The sequence below is a fragment of the Lotus japonicus genome, chromosome 2 (assembly GCF_012489685.1).
Source record: "Lotus japonicus ecotype B-129 chromosome 2, LjGifu_v1.2".
NCBI lineage: Eukaryota > Viridiplantae > Streptophyta > Magnoliopsida > Fabales > Fabaceae > Lotus > Lotus japonicus.
In genome coordinates this window covers 68,690,695-68,708,415 of record NC_080042.1, presented here as the reverse complement: position 1 = coordinate 68,708,415, position 17,721 = coordinate 68,690,695, and the positions used below count along the sequence as shown (strand labels likewise).

The window sequence follows — 17,721 nt, the reverse complement described above, 5'->3', positions numbered from 1 at the left end:
TTTTCTTCGATCAAACTTGGTTCCTAGGTTATCATTTTCCGTAACTAAGACGAATCTAAGCTCAGAAAAATTTTCGGATCGAAAGCTGTCGCAGGGGTATTTTGGTCATTATTTTCAGCTCAGAATTTCAAAACTAGATTTTCGAAAAAAAAATTGGATGGGGACGTCACCAACGATGTTTATGACGATTAATCCTACTAGCGCTAAGCTAAGTCGTGAATTTTCAGCTTAAAGAACGAAACTTTGTCCAGAAATGAGTTTTTCCAACAGAAATGGATCCCGGCGGCATTTCGGCGACATTCGGCAAAATGTAATCCGTGAAACACGCTCAGGGGCATGCAGAGAATAAGTTTAGACAGAGAAATCGAGTTATTTGGACAGTTTTACAAAAACCTCAAAACTTTGAGCACAGAAAGACATCGAGAAAGTCGACAAAATTGACGATCAGAAGTGAGATATAGTATCCCTACCTCGAGGTCTTCGATTAGCAACGAATTGTGCAGCAATCGGGCAAGAAACGGCGAAAATCACTTTCTCCTCCTCCTTCTCCTATGCTCGCGGGTTCAAGGAAAGAAAATGGTGTGTTTTTGAAATTTTTTTCATTTTCTCGCTATTTATAGGTTTTGGAAAATTTGGAAAAATGAAAATTTCGCGATTCCGATTTTTCCTGCGTATTCCCCGGAGAATTCTAAGATAGGTTATGGCGATAGAATTCCAGAACTCAAAACAGGTTTCTTGGAATTAAATCAAACGATCAAAAGTCAGTGTAAATCAATTTTACCCGAAAAACTACTTTTTGCAGTTAATGTCGGATGAGAAAACTTCGTTCTGAAGAAAGATTAGAAATATCGAGAGAAATAGGCCTACGCATGTGGAATCTTCTTTTGAAGCTCCGAATAGAAAAAGTCTTCATCGTCCGTTGATTTTAGGTTTCTTGAACTATCAGGGATTCGGTTTCGGCAAACTTCCGAGTATTGGAATTTGACGTTTGTACATTCTAGGGTTTCGTATCGAAACACTTGTTTATAGACGAATAAGAGAAGTTCTAACATTTCTCTGAAGATTTTTGGAATTAGCTTCCATCGTGTCTTAAAGTGTAAATTAGCTATTTATTAGCGTTCTTGACCTAGGTTTAAGCGAATACTAATCGTGCTATAACTTTTATCGACTTTGATACAATCTTTAGCTTTTCCCTGAACTTTCTCCTTGATAAATTAATTCCATTCGATAAACTTGTTCAGGTTTTTCCTTCACGTCACATCAAATTAATCGTGAAAAGGAAATTTATTCGATTTATTCTAAACTTAAAAACTTGGGTCTCACATTACTACCCTCCAAAAAGAAAGTTTCGTCCTCGAAACTTAAGGTTCAGCAAAAAGTTCCGGATACTGTTCCTTGATCTTTTCCTTCAGCTCCCATGTCGCATCCCCAGTGTCCTTGTTCCAAATAACTTTCACCAGCACAATCTCTTTTCCCCTCAACTGTTTTATCCTTGTGTCTCCAATGCTAATTGGCGGCGTCTCGAGAGACAGGTCATCCTTCAATTCGATGTCATCAAGTTCGATAACATGCGTTGGATCCGCAATATACTTTCTCAGTTGCGACACATGAAACACATCGTGAATGTTGGATAGAAATGGTGGTAGTGCAATCCGGTAAGCAACAGGTCCTATACGACGAGTAATCTGATAAGGTCCAATAAACTTTGGCGTAAGTTTCCTTGACTTAATCGCTCGTCCAACTCCTGTAGTCTGTGTAACTCGCAGAAACACATGATCTCCTTCTTCAAATTCTAGAGTTCTGCGCCTCTGATCGGCATAACTTTTCTGTCTACTTTGAGAAGTCTTCATTTTCTCTCTGATCAGCTTGATCTTCTCTGTTGTCTGTTGTAGAAGTTCCGGTCCAACTAACAAATTCTCCCCATCCTGATACCAACACAATGGTGCTCGACACTTGCGGCCATACAAAGCTTCATACGGTGCCATACCTATGCTCGTATGAAAACTGTTGTTGTAAGTGAACTCAATCAATGGCAGTAGATTATCCCAACTACCCTTGTTGTCCAAAATGCAAGCTCGTAGTAAATCTTCCAATGATTGGATAGTTCTCTCAGTCTGTCCATCAGTCTGTGGGTGATAAGCAGAACTTAATCTCAACCTTGTTCCCAATGCCTCTTGAAGAGCTCCCCAAAAATGTGAAGTAAACTTTGGGTCTCGGTCAGAAACAATACTAGTCGGTACCCCATGAAGGCCTACAATCTCAGCTATGTAAATCTCCGACAATTTCTCCACGTTGTAGGTAGTTCTCACAGGTATAAAATGAGCCAACTTGGTTAATCGATCCACTATTACCCAAATCGAATCATAACCTTTCTGAGTTCTTGGAAAATCTACAACAAAATCCATCGATATGCTGTCCCATTTCCATTCTGGTACATCCAAACTCTGTAACATACCCGAAGGCTTCTGATGTTCCACTTTAGCTTTCTGGCATGTCAAACACGCAGTTACATACTCGCCACTTGTCTCTTCATTCCTGGCCACCAAAAATTCAATTTCAAGTCTTGGTACATCTTTTTCATTCCAGGATGAATGCTCAACTTGCTCCTGTGACCTTCGTCCATAATCAACCTTCTCAAATCAGGGTTGTTAGGTACGCAAAATCTATCCTTACACCGCATAATATTATCATTTCCCACCTTGAATTCCGGGTCCTTACCCCGAATTACCAAATTCCTTTTCCCGAGTAGAAATTCATCTTGTAATTGTTGGTCTCGGATTTCTTCCATCAATCCATTGGCGATCCTGATCATACCGAACTTCAGTTCTCCCTCGGATGATCTCACGTCTAAGCACAAATCTCAAAATTGTTCCAGCAATTGCAGCTCCTTAATCATCATTGACGAGATATGCATCTTCCTGCTCAAGGCATCAGCAACAACGTTAGCCTTTCCAGGATGATATTGCAACGTAAATTCATAATCCTTGATGAATTCCATCCATCTTCGCTGTCTCATGTTCAGCTCCTTCTGGTCAAACAAGTATTTCAGACTCTTATGATCACTGAATATGGTAAAAGTGCATCCATATAAGTAATGTCTCCAGATCTTTAGTGCAAATACGATAGCAGCTAACTCTAAGTCATGAGTTGGGTAATTCTTCTCGTGAACCTTCAGTTGTCGTGAAGCATAAGCTACAACTTTCCGATGTTGCATCAGCACACATCCCAAACCTTGATGCGAAGCATCACAGTAGACCTCATACGGTTCCTCTGGTTGTGGCAGAACTAGTACAGGTGACGTTGTCAAACGTTCCTTCATCGTCTGGAAACTAGTTTCGCACGCTTCGGTCCATGCAAAAGGTTGATCCTTCCTCATAAGTTGAGTCAAAGGTCCAACAATCTTGGCAAAGTTCTCGATGAAACGACGATAGTATCTAGCTAAACCAACAAAACTTCTGATTTCCGTCACAGTCTTTGGCTGTTCCCATGCCAATACCGTCTCTACCTTTGTTGGATCCACAGCTATACCTTCCTTAGAAATTACATGACCTAGGAATTTAACCTCTTCAAGCCAAAATTCACACTTGGAAGGATTAGCGTACAGCTTCTTCTCCCTCAGCACTTGCAAAACTTGGCGCAGGTGCTCCTCATGGTCCTTAGCATCCTTTGAGTAAATCAGAATGTCGTCGATAAACACTACAACAAATCGATCTAAGAATGCATGAAAAGTTCTGTTCATGTAGTCCATGAAAATAGCAGGTGCATTTGTCACTCCAAATGGCATCACCAAATACTCATAGTGTCCATAGCGAGTTCTGAATGCAGTCTTCTGAATATCCTCAGTCTTCACTCTAATCTGATGATAGCCCGACTTCAGGTCTATCTTTGAGAATACCGCAGCTCCTCTAAGTTGGTCCATCAAATCATCAATTCTAGGTAAAATATACCTATTCTTGACGGTTGCTTTGTTAAGTTGTCGGTAGTCGACACACAGTCTAGACCTTCCATCCTTCTTCTTTACCAATAAAACTGGCGCTCCCCAAGGCGAAACACTTGGACGAATAAATCCTTTTGACAAAAGATCTTCTATCTGAGACTTTAATTCCACTAACTCTGCAGGTGCCATACGATATGGTGCAATCAAAATTGGCCCTGTTCCTGGTACAATGTCAATAGCAAACTCGATGTCGCGTACAGGCGGCAATCCAGGTACATCGTCAGGAAAAACATCAGTGAAGTCTCTCACAATTGGAATATCATTCACATTCGGGTTCCCTTTACCCTCTAGGTTCAGCAATGAAGAATACTCTTGAGATCCTTCGTTCAAAGAGACACTAATATGGTTCGCAGATAGATACTCGAAAAGATCCGAGTCAGGAAAAACCACTCTCTTTCGGTTGCAGTCCAAAAGACAATGATAATGAGATAACCAATCCATTCCTAGGATAACATCTAAGTTCTTGAGAGTTAAGCATACCAGATTAGTATGAAAGACTCTATCTCTATATGTCACCGGACAGTACATGCATGCAGCATTAGCAAGTAGGGTTTTAGCAGGTGTAGTGACGATAAGATCAAAGCTCAAAGCAGTAACAGGTAGTTTCAGTCTGGTCACGCACTCCCTAGAAATAAACGAATGCGTTGCACCGGAATCGAAAAGTACAGATAGAAGATTACTGTCAATCTCGCAATTCCCTCTGATCAGACCATCAACTCCTTCAGCCTCTTCACCATCCATGGTGTAAACTCTTACTTTGGCAGCAGGTCGCTTTCCTCGAGCAGTGTTGACAGACGGTTCAGTCTTGGGTGCCCTACACTGACTGGCAGTGTGTCCAAACTTGTCATAGTTAAAGCACTTAGGCCTCGTGTCTGTACACGCATTAGCATAGTGCCCCAACTTTCCACACTTGAAACAACTCACATTTCGGTTCACAGCCTGATTACCAGAACCACCAGCAGTACCAGCCATAGGTCTGTAAGATCCTGGGGTAAACCCTCTCCTAGCAGGACGTTGATACAGTTTCTTGTTCTGAAATCTCCCTTTTCCTTGGTAGTTTTGAGAACCTGATCTCACCGGTCCTCCCATTCCAGCACGGTTCAACCTCTTATTCTTCATCAGTTCAACTTCGGTGACTTTCTCAACAAGCGACTGAAAACGCATGATTCCCAGTGGCCTCACAGAATCCTCAATATCTGGCCTCAGTCCATTGACAAAACGCTTACACATGTAGCGCTCATCCACATGATCATGGAAAAATTGAAAATGCTTGGCCAAAGACTCCAGCTTAGCAGCGAATTCAGGTACAGACATGTTTCCTTGACGAAGTGTCAGAAACTGTGCCTCTCGCTCATCCCGAGCACTAGTTGGAAAATACTTCTCCAGAAATGCAGTTCGGAAAGAATTCCAGTTGATCTCTTCATTGTTGGCTTCCATGATTCCCCTGGCGCCTCTCCACCAGTACTCAGCATCACCAAGCAGCAGATAAGTAGCCATGCCAACCTTGGCACCTTCAGCAGTTTGTAATACACCGAATATCTTCTCAATCTCTTGGATCCAAAGATCCGCTTTGTCAGGGTCGGTTCCACCAGTGAACTTAGGAGGATCTTGTCTCCTAAAGTCATTTAGTCCCTTATTCTGATCCAGAGTTACTTCTCTCTGACGCTGATGCTGATCACGTGCTTCCTCAGCCGCACGTCTCATAGCACTTTCATTAGCCTGTGCAGTCACAACTTGGGCCATAGTGGCCATCATCTCCGCTAGTTGGTTAGTGTTCACCATGTTCTGTTAAGTCAAACAAACAGTTAGTACTCATCATAAGATAGCATCTAACATAACTATACAATATGATTAAGCAATAACTTCAATCAATTCTAAGCGAAAAATCGCTTGCAGACACTCAATTTTCACTCTTTGCAGAGTCACACAACCTAGCATAGAAGACCTATTCCCCAAAGACTCCCGAAAGACTCGACAAGCTCTGATACCACAAATGTAACACCCCATTTTCGGTGGCGTCACTTTAGTAACCAAAAAGAAAATAAAAGCGGAAAAGCGTGAATATTTTTTTTTCGATATTTGTTTTCAGTAAATAAAAGACTTGTCGAATTTAAAGACGTATCGACGAAAAATAAACAAGACTAATATACAATATATATACACTCCCCACCGTAAACAGCATGTCACGTCACGAGTAACCTCCAGTGACGGGAAGGTAGTGCCTGTCGGCAATATGTACAGAGACAAAATATAAGGTCAGTATTCTGAATACAGTCCTCCAAAAGAAAGTAGGTCAGCTCAAAACAGCCCCAAGACCTCCTAATCCGACCAACTCCCTGTGACTCCCGTAAAGAGAACCACACAAAAAGCTAAAGCTCGGGGACCTACCCTGCCCCAAAATGAGAAAAACTGAAGATCAGAGCCACGACGCTACTCCTACCCTAATCCTGACTAGAGGAGTACTACACACCACTCCCAGCTACGCATCACCATGATCGTCGTCTGAATCTGAATCCAAGACGATCAGGTCAATGACTGCATCGGTCCTCACAGTGGGTCCCACGGGTACTGTACCCGATCCCAAAACAGCAGCAGCCGCGACGGTAGGTGACCTAGACTCAGACGAAGCCCCTCCTACAGGCAACTCCTCTGAAGGGTCCTCCTCGTCCTCAGGCGACGATGGTGGTGGTACTACAACTTCAGGGCCACAGTGCACGCCCGGTGGTAGGTTGAAGCTAACGGTGTGACGTCTCAAGACTCCGTGCGTCAGGTTTCCCATTCTGTCGACATGGTCCTCCATTATTCGCCCCGTGTAAATAGCTCGGTGACCGGCGGGGTCAACCACCCAAGAGCCCGGGGTGTCCGTATCCAGCAACTCAAACCTGGTCCCCCCCGAAGGGACGACCATCTCGAACCAGTCGGCCTTCGACATCTGACAAAAAGGGCATACAAAGCCCCCCATACACAGGTAGCACGCGCAAGGGTCAACTCAAAGAATTACATAATAGTACATCCAATAGGCAAAGTTTAAGTAGTAGCCACATAGGCTTAGTTATGAATGACAACATTATAAATTGTATATCCTGTCAACGAAAATAAATAACATTTACTGGCAATTAACATATCTCAAACAATGTTAACAGGTAACAAATACCATCAGCGGCTAAATCAGCATGAATGGTGCATGAAATGCAAATGCAAAGGAACAAGATGCAATCCGGAGGGATGGGCACCAACGAGTCAGCCCTAACACCAGCCACGGTGGGACCATTTCTGCTCGCGTGTCTCTTATACCAAACAAAATGTAGTCAGATCAGCAGTAAACCCGCAGGCCTGCCATTTCCGTCTGCTACTAAGAATCACCGCAGTGTTCTTATGTGGAAATCCGGGTCTTATGACCATTTTAGAATCCACCAAGGTCCGGCATCCCACCGTGTATTAACCTCAAAATGAGTGCATGAATGCAACGTGATTAGCCAAACAACGTCTCCGACCTCATTCGTCACGTCGTCACGTGTTCTAGCTAACTTATTGTCTCTAAAAAGAATACCCTAAGGTAAATGTCGATTCTGCGACAAAAGACAATTAATTATAAAAAGTATCTCATGATGATTTCTCGAATCATCCGACTCATCTCCATCCGATGGTCAAAAACTGCTCAGCGAGCAAAGAGTACCAATGTACTTGGAAACTATCCGTTTCCCGGCTTATCTTTTAGATAGCCCAACAACAGATCAGCTCATCGAGCGAAAGAGCAACAACGTACTCAGAAACTTATTGATTTCCCGGCTTATCCTTTAGATAGCCCCAACAACAAAACTGCTCATCGAGTAAAAGAGTATCAACATACTCGGAAACTCATCAGTTTCCCCAAAACTTGGACTCGGCGACACTTCTCTTTTTTTCCAAAAACTAATGTTCAAGTCTTAAGCTCTTATCTGAGTTTGTAATCATTAATTAAAGATTTAGAGGTTGTTTAATGTCTTATGAATTTTCCTTGTAAAAGAGTTTCCATTTAGTTTTATCTCAAATCTTATAAGTTTGAAAGTTCCCATAATCCCAAGTAATTCCCAGAGAAGGTCTCGATCCATCAAAACAATAACAAGGACCGAATCTCTGTTCGTCCTGTCAAACTTCCCAAAATCTCACGATAAAACTTGGCATAACTGCCCGTTATCCTCACTCTGTCGAATAACAGATATATGTGTATTTGCATAATCAAAGCAACACAATCCAATAGTCATGGCACATATATCAACACATTGAAGAATAACCATGTAGCACATAGCATATAGGGCAAATATCACACATCCTAGATTAACCAGGTATCATTTAGCATGTGAATCAATCTCAACAACATTCAAACACAATCAACATAACTGCCCGTTTCCCAGTCAAACACAATCAAGCGAATAAACAATAAATCAAGTCGAGTTCGTCGACACCTAAATCATTATCTAGTATTCAGTGAGTAGCCCTCACCTGTAGGTTCTCCAGCTCGCTCTCCAAGTTTTCCTTCACAAACTTCCTCTTCGAATCCACAAAGTTCCTCAAACGAACCTTAGGACAAATTCACAGAAATCAATCACAATGAGTCAGAAACTCAGCAAACAATACGTACTAGGGTTACACGAAACATTACAAACTCTGAAGTACGACAATCTAACGCGTTAAGACAAGTTTTCGAAAAACGAAATTCCCCCCCCCCCTAATGAGGAGCTCTCGGCCACTTTTCACAATTGGGTGGGCCGATTTTTCTTCGATCAAACTTGGTTCCTAGGTTATCATTAGCCGTAACGAAGACGAATCTAAGCTCAGAAAAATTTTCGGATCGAAAACTGTCGCAGGGGTATTTTGGTCATTATTTTCAGCTCAGAATTTCAAAACTGGATTTTCGAAAAACAAATTGGATGGGGACGTCACCAACGACGTTTATGACGACTAATCCTACTAGCGCTAAGCTAAGTCGTGAATTTTCAGCTTAAAGAACGAAACTTTGTCCAGAAATGGGTTTTTCCAACAGAAATGGATCCCGGCGGCATTTCGGCGACATTCGGCAAAATGTAATCCGCGAAACACGCTCAGGGGCATGCAGAGAATAAGTTTAGACAGAGAAATCGAGTTATTTGGACAGTTTTACAAAAACCTCAAAACTTTGAGCACAGAAAGACATAGAGAAAGTCGACATAATTGACGATCAGAAGTGAGATATAGTATCCCTACCTCGAGGTCTTCGATTAGCAACGAACTGTGCAGCAATCGGGCAAGAAACGGCGAAAATCACTTTCTCCTCCTCCTTCTCCTATGCTCGCGGGTTCAAGGAAAGAAAATGGTGAGTTTTTGAAATTTTTTTCATTTTCTCGCTATTTATGTTTTGGAAAATTTTGAAAAATGAAAATTTCGCGATTCCGATTTTTCCTGCGTATTCCCCGGAGAATTCTAAGATAGGTTCTGGCGACAGAATTCCAGAACTCAAAACAGGTTTCTTGGAATTAAATCAAACGATCAAAAGTCGGTGTAAATCAATTTTACCCGAAAAACTACTTTTTGCAGTTGATGTCGGATGAGAAAACTTCGTTCTGAAGAAAGATTAGAAATATCGAGAGAAATAGGCTTACGCGTGTGGAATCTTCTTTTGAAGCTCCGAATAGAAAAAGTCTTCATCGTCCGTTGATTTTAGGTTTCTTGAACTATTAGGGATTCGGTTTCAGCAAACTTCCGAGTATTGGAATTTGACGGTCGTACATTCTAGGGTTTCGTATCAAAACGCTTGTTTATAGACGAATAAGAGAAGTTCTAACATTTCTCTGAAGATTTTTTGAATTAGCTTCCATCGTGTCTTAAAGTGTAAATTAGCTATTTATTAGCGTTCTTGACCTAGGTTTAAGCGAATACTAATCGTGCTATAACTTTTATCGACTTTGATACAATCCTTAGCTTTTCCCTGAACTTTCTCCTTCATAAATTAATTCCATTCGATAAACTTGTTCAGGTTTTTCCTTCACGTCACATCAAATTAATCGTGAAAAGGAATTTTATTCGATTTATTCTAAACTTAAAAACTTGGGTCTCACATAAAACCTTCTGCAATTGCATCAGTGTTATGCAACCGTCTGAGATGGTGAAATTGAGCCAAGCTAGGCTCCTGGACTTTTTCTCCTCGTAGTGTGATGAACTGGTCATTTTGGAAAAATTTCAAAGTCAATGCTGCATGATCAGCCACATGTGGTCCAAGTGTAGCTAGCTATTTGGATCCCAGAATAACATCAGCACCAGCAACTTTGCCACATACTCAGCTTCAGCTGTTGATTGTGCAACCGTAGCTTGCTTCTTAGATGCCCAAGAAAATATTCCCGATCCAAGTGATAAAGCATAGCCGGAAGTGCTTTTCATGTCATCTACCGAACCTGCCCAATCACTGTCGGTGTAGCCAAGCAACCTCGAGATGGTTGTGGTTTTGTACCATATTCCAAACTCTTTTGTTCCTTGCAAGTATCTTAGAATCCTTTTGCCTGCTCCAAAGTGTATCTTACTTGGACTCTGCATGAATCTTGCTAGAAGACTTGTAGCATACATGATGTCTGGTCGTGTAACTGTCAGATATAGAAGACTACCAATTAGACTCTTGTAGCGCGATGCATCAGCTTCTGGTGCTCCATCATCCTTATGTAGTTTCTCATTTATCACGAGTGGAGTGCTTACAGGCTTACAGTCGTACATCTTGAATTTCTTGAGTAAGCCTTCTGTGTATTTCTTTTGTGAAATAAATAGCCCATCATTTCTTTGACTTACCTCTATACCGAGGAAGTAGCTCATCAAGCCAAGGTCAGTCATCTCGAAGGTCTTCATCATGTCTTCCTTGAACTCCATCATCATCTTTGTATTATTTCCTGTGTAGATAAGATCATCTACATACAAGGAGAGTAAGAGAGTATGGTGACCTTGAGTCTTGATGTATAGTGTAGGCTCACTCTTGCTCCTCCTGAATCCTCGATCGATGAAGTACTAATTAATCCGACTATACCATGCTCGAGGAGCTTGTTTCAAGCCCTAGAGAGCTTTTCTAAGTCTTAGCACTTTGCTTTCATTTCCTTCTCACATGAACCCTTGTGGTTGCTCCACATAGATATCTTCTTCGAGTACACCGTTGAGGAATGCTGATTTGAAATCTAGTTGATGGATGCTCCAACCTTTTTGTGCTGCAAGAGCTATTAGAGCTCTTATTGTATCAAGACGAGCCACTGGTGCTGGTGCAAATGTCTCATTGTAGTCGATGCCAGGTTGTTGTGAGTAACCCTTCGCTACTAGCCTCGCCTTGTGCTTCTGTATAGTGCCATAAGGGTTGAGCTTTGTCTTATAGACCTACTTAACCCCAATGATATCTTTTCCATGTGGGCAATCTACTAACTCCCATGTGTTGTTTTTCTCTATCATCTTAATTTCTTCTTCCATTGCCTTGACCCATACTTCTTGCTTTGATGCTGCTTCAAAGCTTTCAGGCTCAAGTATGGCCAAGTTGCAGGTTTCGTATACATCCACCAAAGATCTTACTCTTCTGGGAGTAGATTCTGGTGATGAATCTTGTTGTTGTTCTTGTTGTTGCGGAGGTGAAGAAGGCTCACCTGGGTTTTCTTCTTCTTCTTCGACTTCTTCTTGAGGCCGTTGCGTTGGTATGAGAATGTTCTTCTCCACTTTTTCTTCATCCCAATTCCAAGAAGCATTCTCGTCGACTTCAACATCTCGACTGATGGTAAGCTTCTTTGTTTGTAAGTTGTAGACACGGTAGCCTTTAGACTTTGTGCTATACTCGAGGAAGATACATCGTACAGTCTTCTCTTCTAGTTTGTGTCTCTTCACATCTCGCACATGAATGTAGCATATAGATCCGAAGACCCTTAGGTGCTTTGTCGATGGCTTCTTGCCGCACCAAGCTTCAATTGGAGTCTTATTTTGTACTGCATTTGTTGGACATCTGTTGAGTATATAGACAGCAGTGTAGACTGCTTCTGCCTAGAAAGTGTTAGGCATTCCCTTCTCCTTGAGCATTGATCTGGCCATCTCTATAACCGTATGATTCTTGCTTTCGGACACTCCATTTTGTTGTCGAGTATATGCGACTGTAAGTTGTCGCTCTATGCCTTCATCCTCGCAGAATTTGTCAAACTCGCGGGATGTATACTCTTTTCCACGATCACTTATAAGCACTTTTATATGTTTTCCACTTTGTTTCTCGACAAGGGCCTTGAACTTTTTGAATACTCTAAAAACTTCTGATTTTGCTTTTAGGAAATAGACCCATGTCATTCTAGAGAAGTCATCGGTGAAGAGAATAAAATACATGTTGTTATCATGTGATGGCGTCCTCATCGGTCCACACACGTCTGTATGGATCAACTCTAGCACGTCTTTTGCTCTCCATGCTTTGCCTGTTGAGAACGACACTCTGTGTTGCTTTCCTAGGAGACATCCTTCGCAGGCTTCATTACTCTCCTTTAAGGATGGAAGGTCTCTCATCATATTCTTCTGATATAGCAGCTTCAAGGCTTGTGTATTGAAGTGGCCAAATCTTCGATGCCAAAGCCATGAATCATCAACTTGCGCTTTCATGGCAATGTTAGCTACATATTTGAAATTTAGCGGGAAGCTTCGGTTGCTCTTCTGCATCTTCACTTGGGCTATCTCAACCCTTTTATCATGCTTATCATAGATCCGACATACATCTCCTTCAAAGTGAAGAGTGTAGCCTCTTTCTATCATTTGGCCAATGCTTAAGAGATTCTCCTTTAGATTGGGAACTAGTAAGACATCACTGATGAGTCTCATACCTTTCTTTGTCTCCACCATGACGGTGCCTTTACCTTTTGACTCCACCACAACGCCATTTCCCAGACGAACTTTCACTTTGACAGAGTCATCAATGTTTTTGACGATACTCTCATCCTTGGCCATATGATTGCTGCAACCACTATCCAAGTACCAGCTTCCTCAAGTTTCTCCGGCTGAGTCTTGGGTGGCATAGAGAAGATATTGATCTTGCTCTTGCTCTTCTGCAAGGTTAGCTTGATGTATATTCTTACTGTAACAATATTTCTCCACGTGCCCAAACTTCTTGCAGTAGTTGCATTGTGGCTAATCACGGTACCAACAATCTGCCTCGGTGTGACCTAGCCTTTTGCATATGCTGCATGGAGGATTTTTATCTTGACTTCTCTTGGAGAAATATCTAGAACTTTCTCTTCTTCTAGAAGTTTCTCCATAATTCCTCTTCCCTCCATATCCTTTATTCTGTTGTTGAAATTTGAGCTTTGATTGAAAGACATTTTCAAGTGTATCTTCATCATGCCTACACAATCTTTGCTCATATGCTTCAAGAGAGCCCATTAGTTCTGTCACTGATAGAGTGGACAGATCTTTGGTTTGTTCAATCGTTGTCACGATTGAGTCATATTTCCGGGGAACAGTAATTAGAATTTTCTCGACAATTTTCTTGTCAAGAATATCTTCCCCAAAGGCTCTCATTTGATTTACAATTTCTTTAGTTCTAGAGTAGTAGTCTTTAACATTTTCATACTCTTTCATCTTTAACAATTCAAAATCTTGTCTTAGAGTCTATAGTTTGATGGCACGTACCTTGTCGCTACCTTGGAACTCCTCCTTTAACATATCCCAAGCCTCTTTTGCACTTGTAGCACCCAATATTCTTGGAAAAATTGCGTCGGTCACTGCCTGTTGCAAAGTGAATAGCGCCTTTGAATCTTTAAGCTTATTCTCCTTCAGCTCTTTCTTTTGTGTTGTAGTGAGAGCTGAAGTATCTGCAGGAGCAGTATATCCTTCTTCTACGACATCCCAACAGTCTTGAAAGCAAAAATATGTCTTCATTTTTGCACTCCAATAATCATAGTTTTCCCCATTGAAAATAGGGACAGTGGTAGATGAAGGTTGGGTGGCGTTAGCCATAGCTTAGAAAAAATTATAGATGTGGATTAAAAGTGCAAGGTAATTTTGAATAGAAATTGGGATAGTTTTGAAATAGTAGAGAGGTAATATAACTACGCCCAATGTATGATCGAACGTATCTCTGGTACCACTGTTAGTATTTGAATAGTGGTATTTGGTGTAAATAGTTTTGAAGCAATTAATGGAAGAGTGGTAAACTTAGGAAGGAAGTAGCCGAGTAGTTTGATTTAGTATTCTGAACAGATAGTTGAGGGAGGAGCTGAATTTAGAAGGACTAGTTCATTGATTTCCTTGATCTCAAACTCACATAGGCACTGGCTATTTATAGCCATCATTTGACCGACTTATCATTGTCGGTTGCACATGTATGAAATTACTAGATCATTATAGTATACTATAGCTATACATAGTTCTTTAACATTCTAGAAAGTTTGTGATAGATAGAGATTTTAATTGTCTAAATAGTTCTAGAAATTTCCATCACATTTCTATGATGCAACATTCTAGAACTTTATAGAAAGTGTGAAAACTAATACTTGTATCTATCAAGAAAATTCTAGAACTTTAGAGAAAAGATTACTAACCATGTATACTAGAGAATTATCTAGAACATGCAAACCGACTACTCAAGCCTATAAATAGGCATGTAGTGCATCATTTGTAGTGTGTGGAGAACACTAATCACCTCTCCACAATGTACTACTAGCTAGCCTTGTATACCATTGGAACTACACGTTTCCAACCAGTGCCACACTTTTCAAGTGTTTATTTCTAAGAATATTTTCTATATATTTTAAATTCTAACACTCTTGCATCTCCATTATTTCGTCCTTTTGCTGCAGCGGAGGTCATCAGGGGACAGTGTTGGGGCTGGTTCAGCTGGCACCAGTGGCTGGGCTGGTTTAGCCGGCACCAGTGGTGGGGCTGGTTCAGCTGGCAGTGGCTGGACTGGCAGTGGCTGGGCTGGTTTAGCTGGCAGTGGTTGTGCTCGTCTAGGCACTGGTGGAATGTGGTAGTTCTCGGGCACATCTTCATCCTCAGTGTTTAAAAGAGAAAAACTGTCCAATGTGTCTAGGGTTCTGGTAAACCTTGCCCATAAGCGAGTTCTGAAACTTGCTGAAAAGCAAAAAGGAAACATAATGAAATATAGGTGGTGAGAGAAAAAGTTGTGCAGAGGTTAGATGGATCCAAGCCCAAGAAACAAGGCAAAATGCAAATACAAACAAAGGGAGAGGAACTACTAGATCAATAAAAGCATTTCAACCCAAAAAAACTCAATAACTATATAAATCAAGAAAAACTTATAAGAAGATATGAATCATGTATAAATTTATCCACTTAATTTTATTATTTCATATCATAATAAATTTACTAAATAATGTAATTAAAAGATAAAGTAGAAAATTTTAGTCAATCAGACTATTGAATCACAATTGAATTGGCATAATTCCAAAAATAGCATGATCTATTTACAATATATGGTTAATAAAAGATGACCACGAACTTATCAATTTTGCCACAAACTTATCCCAGTCAAAATGCTCACGTGGTATTTCCATAAATAAAAAATAGACAATAGAGAAAAATAATCTTTTTCAGCTCCGTTGTTGTCAGTTTCAATTTGTGTCTGCAATATTGCAGGAGGAACAAAATCCTGCAATATAGATAAACAACAAATTATTGTCTTCTTGATATAAGTAATTAAGTGGGTTAAATTCATGCATGTTATCGTTATAGTAACCAGCTCTATCACATGCAATTCAATTGAGCTATGATATATTGGCACTTCATTTTTATTCACTTTTTATTTTTTTCTTATCACATCATCTTTTATTCTCTCATTTTTTTTCTTTTCTCTTCTTATTTCTCTCTATTAAATATAAGTGGAAGAGTGTGGAAAAACATTTTTAAATTTGATACCTTGTTAAATTCCAATATTGTTGGGGACTTCACAAAGGATTAAACCCCATATTACTAGACCAGAATTAATGTGACGAGAACAAGAACACATTTTCTCACATACTATTTAAGATTCCTTTATTTTAAAAATAGTCAATCTATTTTCTCACATTTATTACAAATAGTGTTGATTTTTGCAAAAATAAACCAACCGCATGAAATATTTGTGAGTGTATTGCTATAGCCTTTATCTTAATCAAAATAAAGGATTAATCATAATTAAGTCTTGACCAAGAAGATTAATTAAAATAAAAGTGATTAAAGTCTAAGTGTGTGTTTGTATTAAAGTTGGGTTAAAATTAAAAGTCATCTTTATATTTTTTTTTTACCAAAATAAATTTATACATACATACATACACTACATAAAATCTAAGAGCTAAGTAGAGTTGATTCATTTTTCTTCATAAAAAATAGAAAACAAATGTATTTAGAATAAAAACATTTTTTCAAGTCTTTTTTGTTAATTGTTGAATTCAAAAAAAAAATGTAGATCTCTGAATGCAAACACCAAACAATTGAAGTTAATTTGAAACTTACATTCGAAGTTGAACCAAGCTCTTCGTTGAATTTTTGCTGAACAAACCACAAACACAAAGAATTGAGGTTTGAAAATCAAGTGCTATGGCACATTTTGATTGGATGCAAAGTAAATGAACATTACTAAATATACCTTTTCTTTGGTTTGATGACTTGGATCCATGAAACTTACACTCAAAGTTGAATCATGTTCTTGGTTCAATTCTTGCTGCACAAACTAAAAGCACAAAGATCAATTGAGGTTTGAAAATCCAGCACTAAGGCACATTTTGATTGGATGCAAATTGGAAATGAAGATTACATAAAAAAAAATATATGTAGATCGATCATCGATGAATGCAAACAGCAAATAATTGAAACTTACACTCAAAGTTGAACCATCATCTTCGTTGAATTCTTGCTGCACAAACCACAAACACAAAGAATTGAGGTTTGAAAATCCAGCGCTATGTCACATTTTGATCGGATGCAAAGGAAATGAATATTACATATACCTTTTCTTTGATTTGATGACTTGGATCCATGGAGTGTACTTTTGCTCCAGAATGAGATAACGTAAGCAAGAGAGAGAGAGAGAGAGAGTAGATGAAATGTTGATTGGTGAGGAGGATGTGAATGGTTTATTTGCTTTTGGTTATATATCATACTACCCGCGTGTGACAAATTTGAACAGAGTTGAACATGATTGCATTTTTGTTAGTTACGTCACATGGTACCAGTCAGCAGTTAGTTACGGGGAAAAAACACTTTATGATCACTTTATGGGGAGGTGCGTTTGGCTTCTGACTTTGCGCTTGAAGGTTATTTGGTGCGCTTGGGTGGGCATCTCTACTGCTATGACTGGAGTATTGATCACCTTGGCTGTGCAATTTATTATGTTTTCCTCTGTACTCCCCTGCCCTCCTATTCTCCCTGTTTTGTTTCTCACTTTCCAGTGATCTTTATTTTAACTTTCACTCTGTATTGACTCTTGTTTGCACACCTTGTGCCATTTCCTCGGTTTCTAGTTGGGAGTTTCCAGGCTTGGATCAAATACTAGGTGTGTGGTCCTCATGGTTCCTTGTTTGCTACAGCTCTTTTGGGGAATTTGGCGGTGGCGTAACAATGCAATCTTGGGTGATAAGTCTTGGAACGATATTAGTACTGTGAATTGGATTTCTACAGAGCATCATGACTATTCCTCCTTCCTTTCTAGTGATCTGTCCACGACATTGGGCATGGGTGGAGGTGCGTTTTGGAGAGCTCCTCCCGCAGGTGAATTCAAGCTCAAC

The 17,721-nt window shown here is 40.1% G+C and overlaps 1 protein-coding gene across 1 annotated transcript; it reads right to left on the bottom strand.

The window, feature by feature from the left end:
• Positions 1-10,237: 10,237 nt before the first annotated feature.
• Positions 10,238-10,873, bottom strand: LOC130736928 (secreted RxLR effector protein 161-like). The gene has a single exon (XM_057588700.1). The coding sequence runs from the start codon at positions 10,871-10,873 to the stop codon at positions 10,238-10,240; it is 636 nt and encodes a 211-aa protein (XP_057444683.1).
• Between the last annotated feature and the right edge of the window lie 6,848 nt (positions 10,874-17,721).

What these genes read in the sequence shown, in the direction of transcription:
- LOC130736928 (XM_057588700.1), bottom strand. Translation starts at nt 10,873, where the DNA reads ATGATGATGGAGTTCAAGGAAGACATGATGAAGACCTTCGAGATGACT.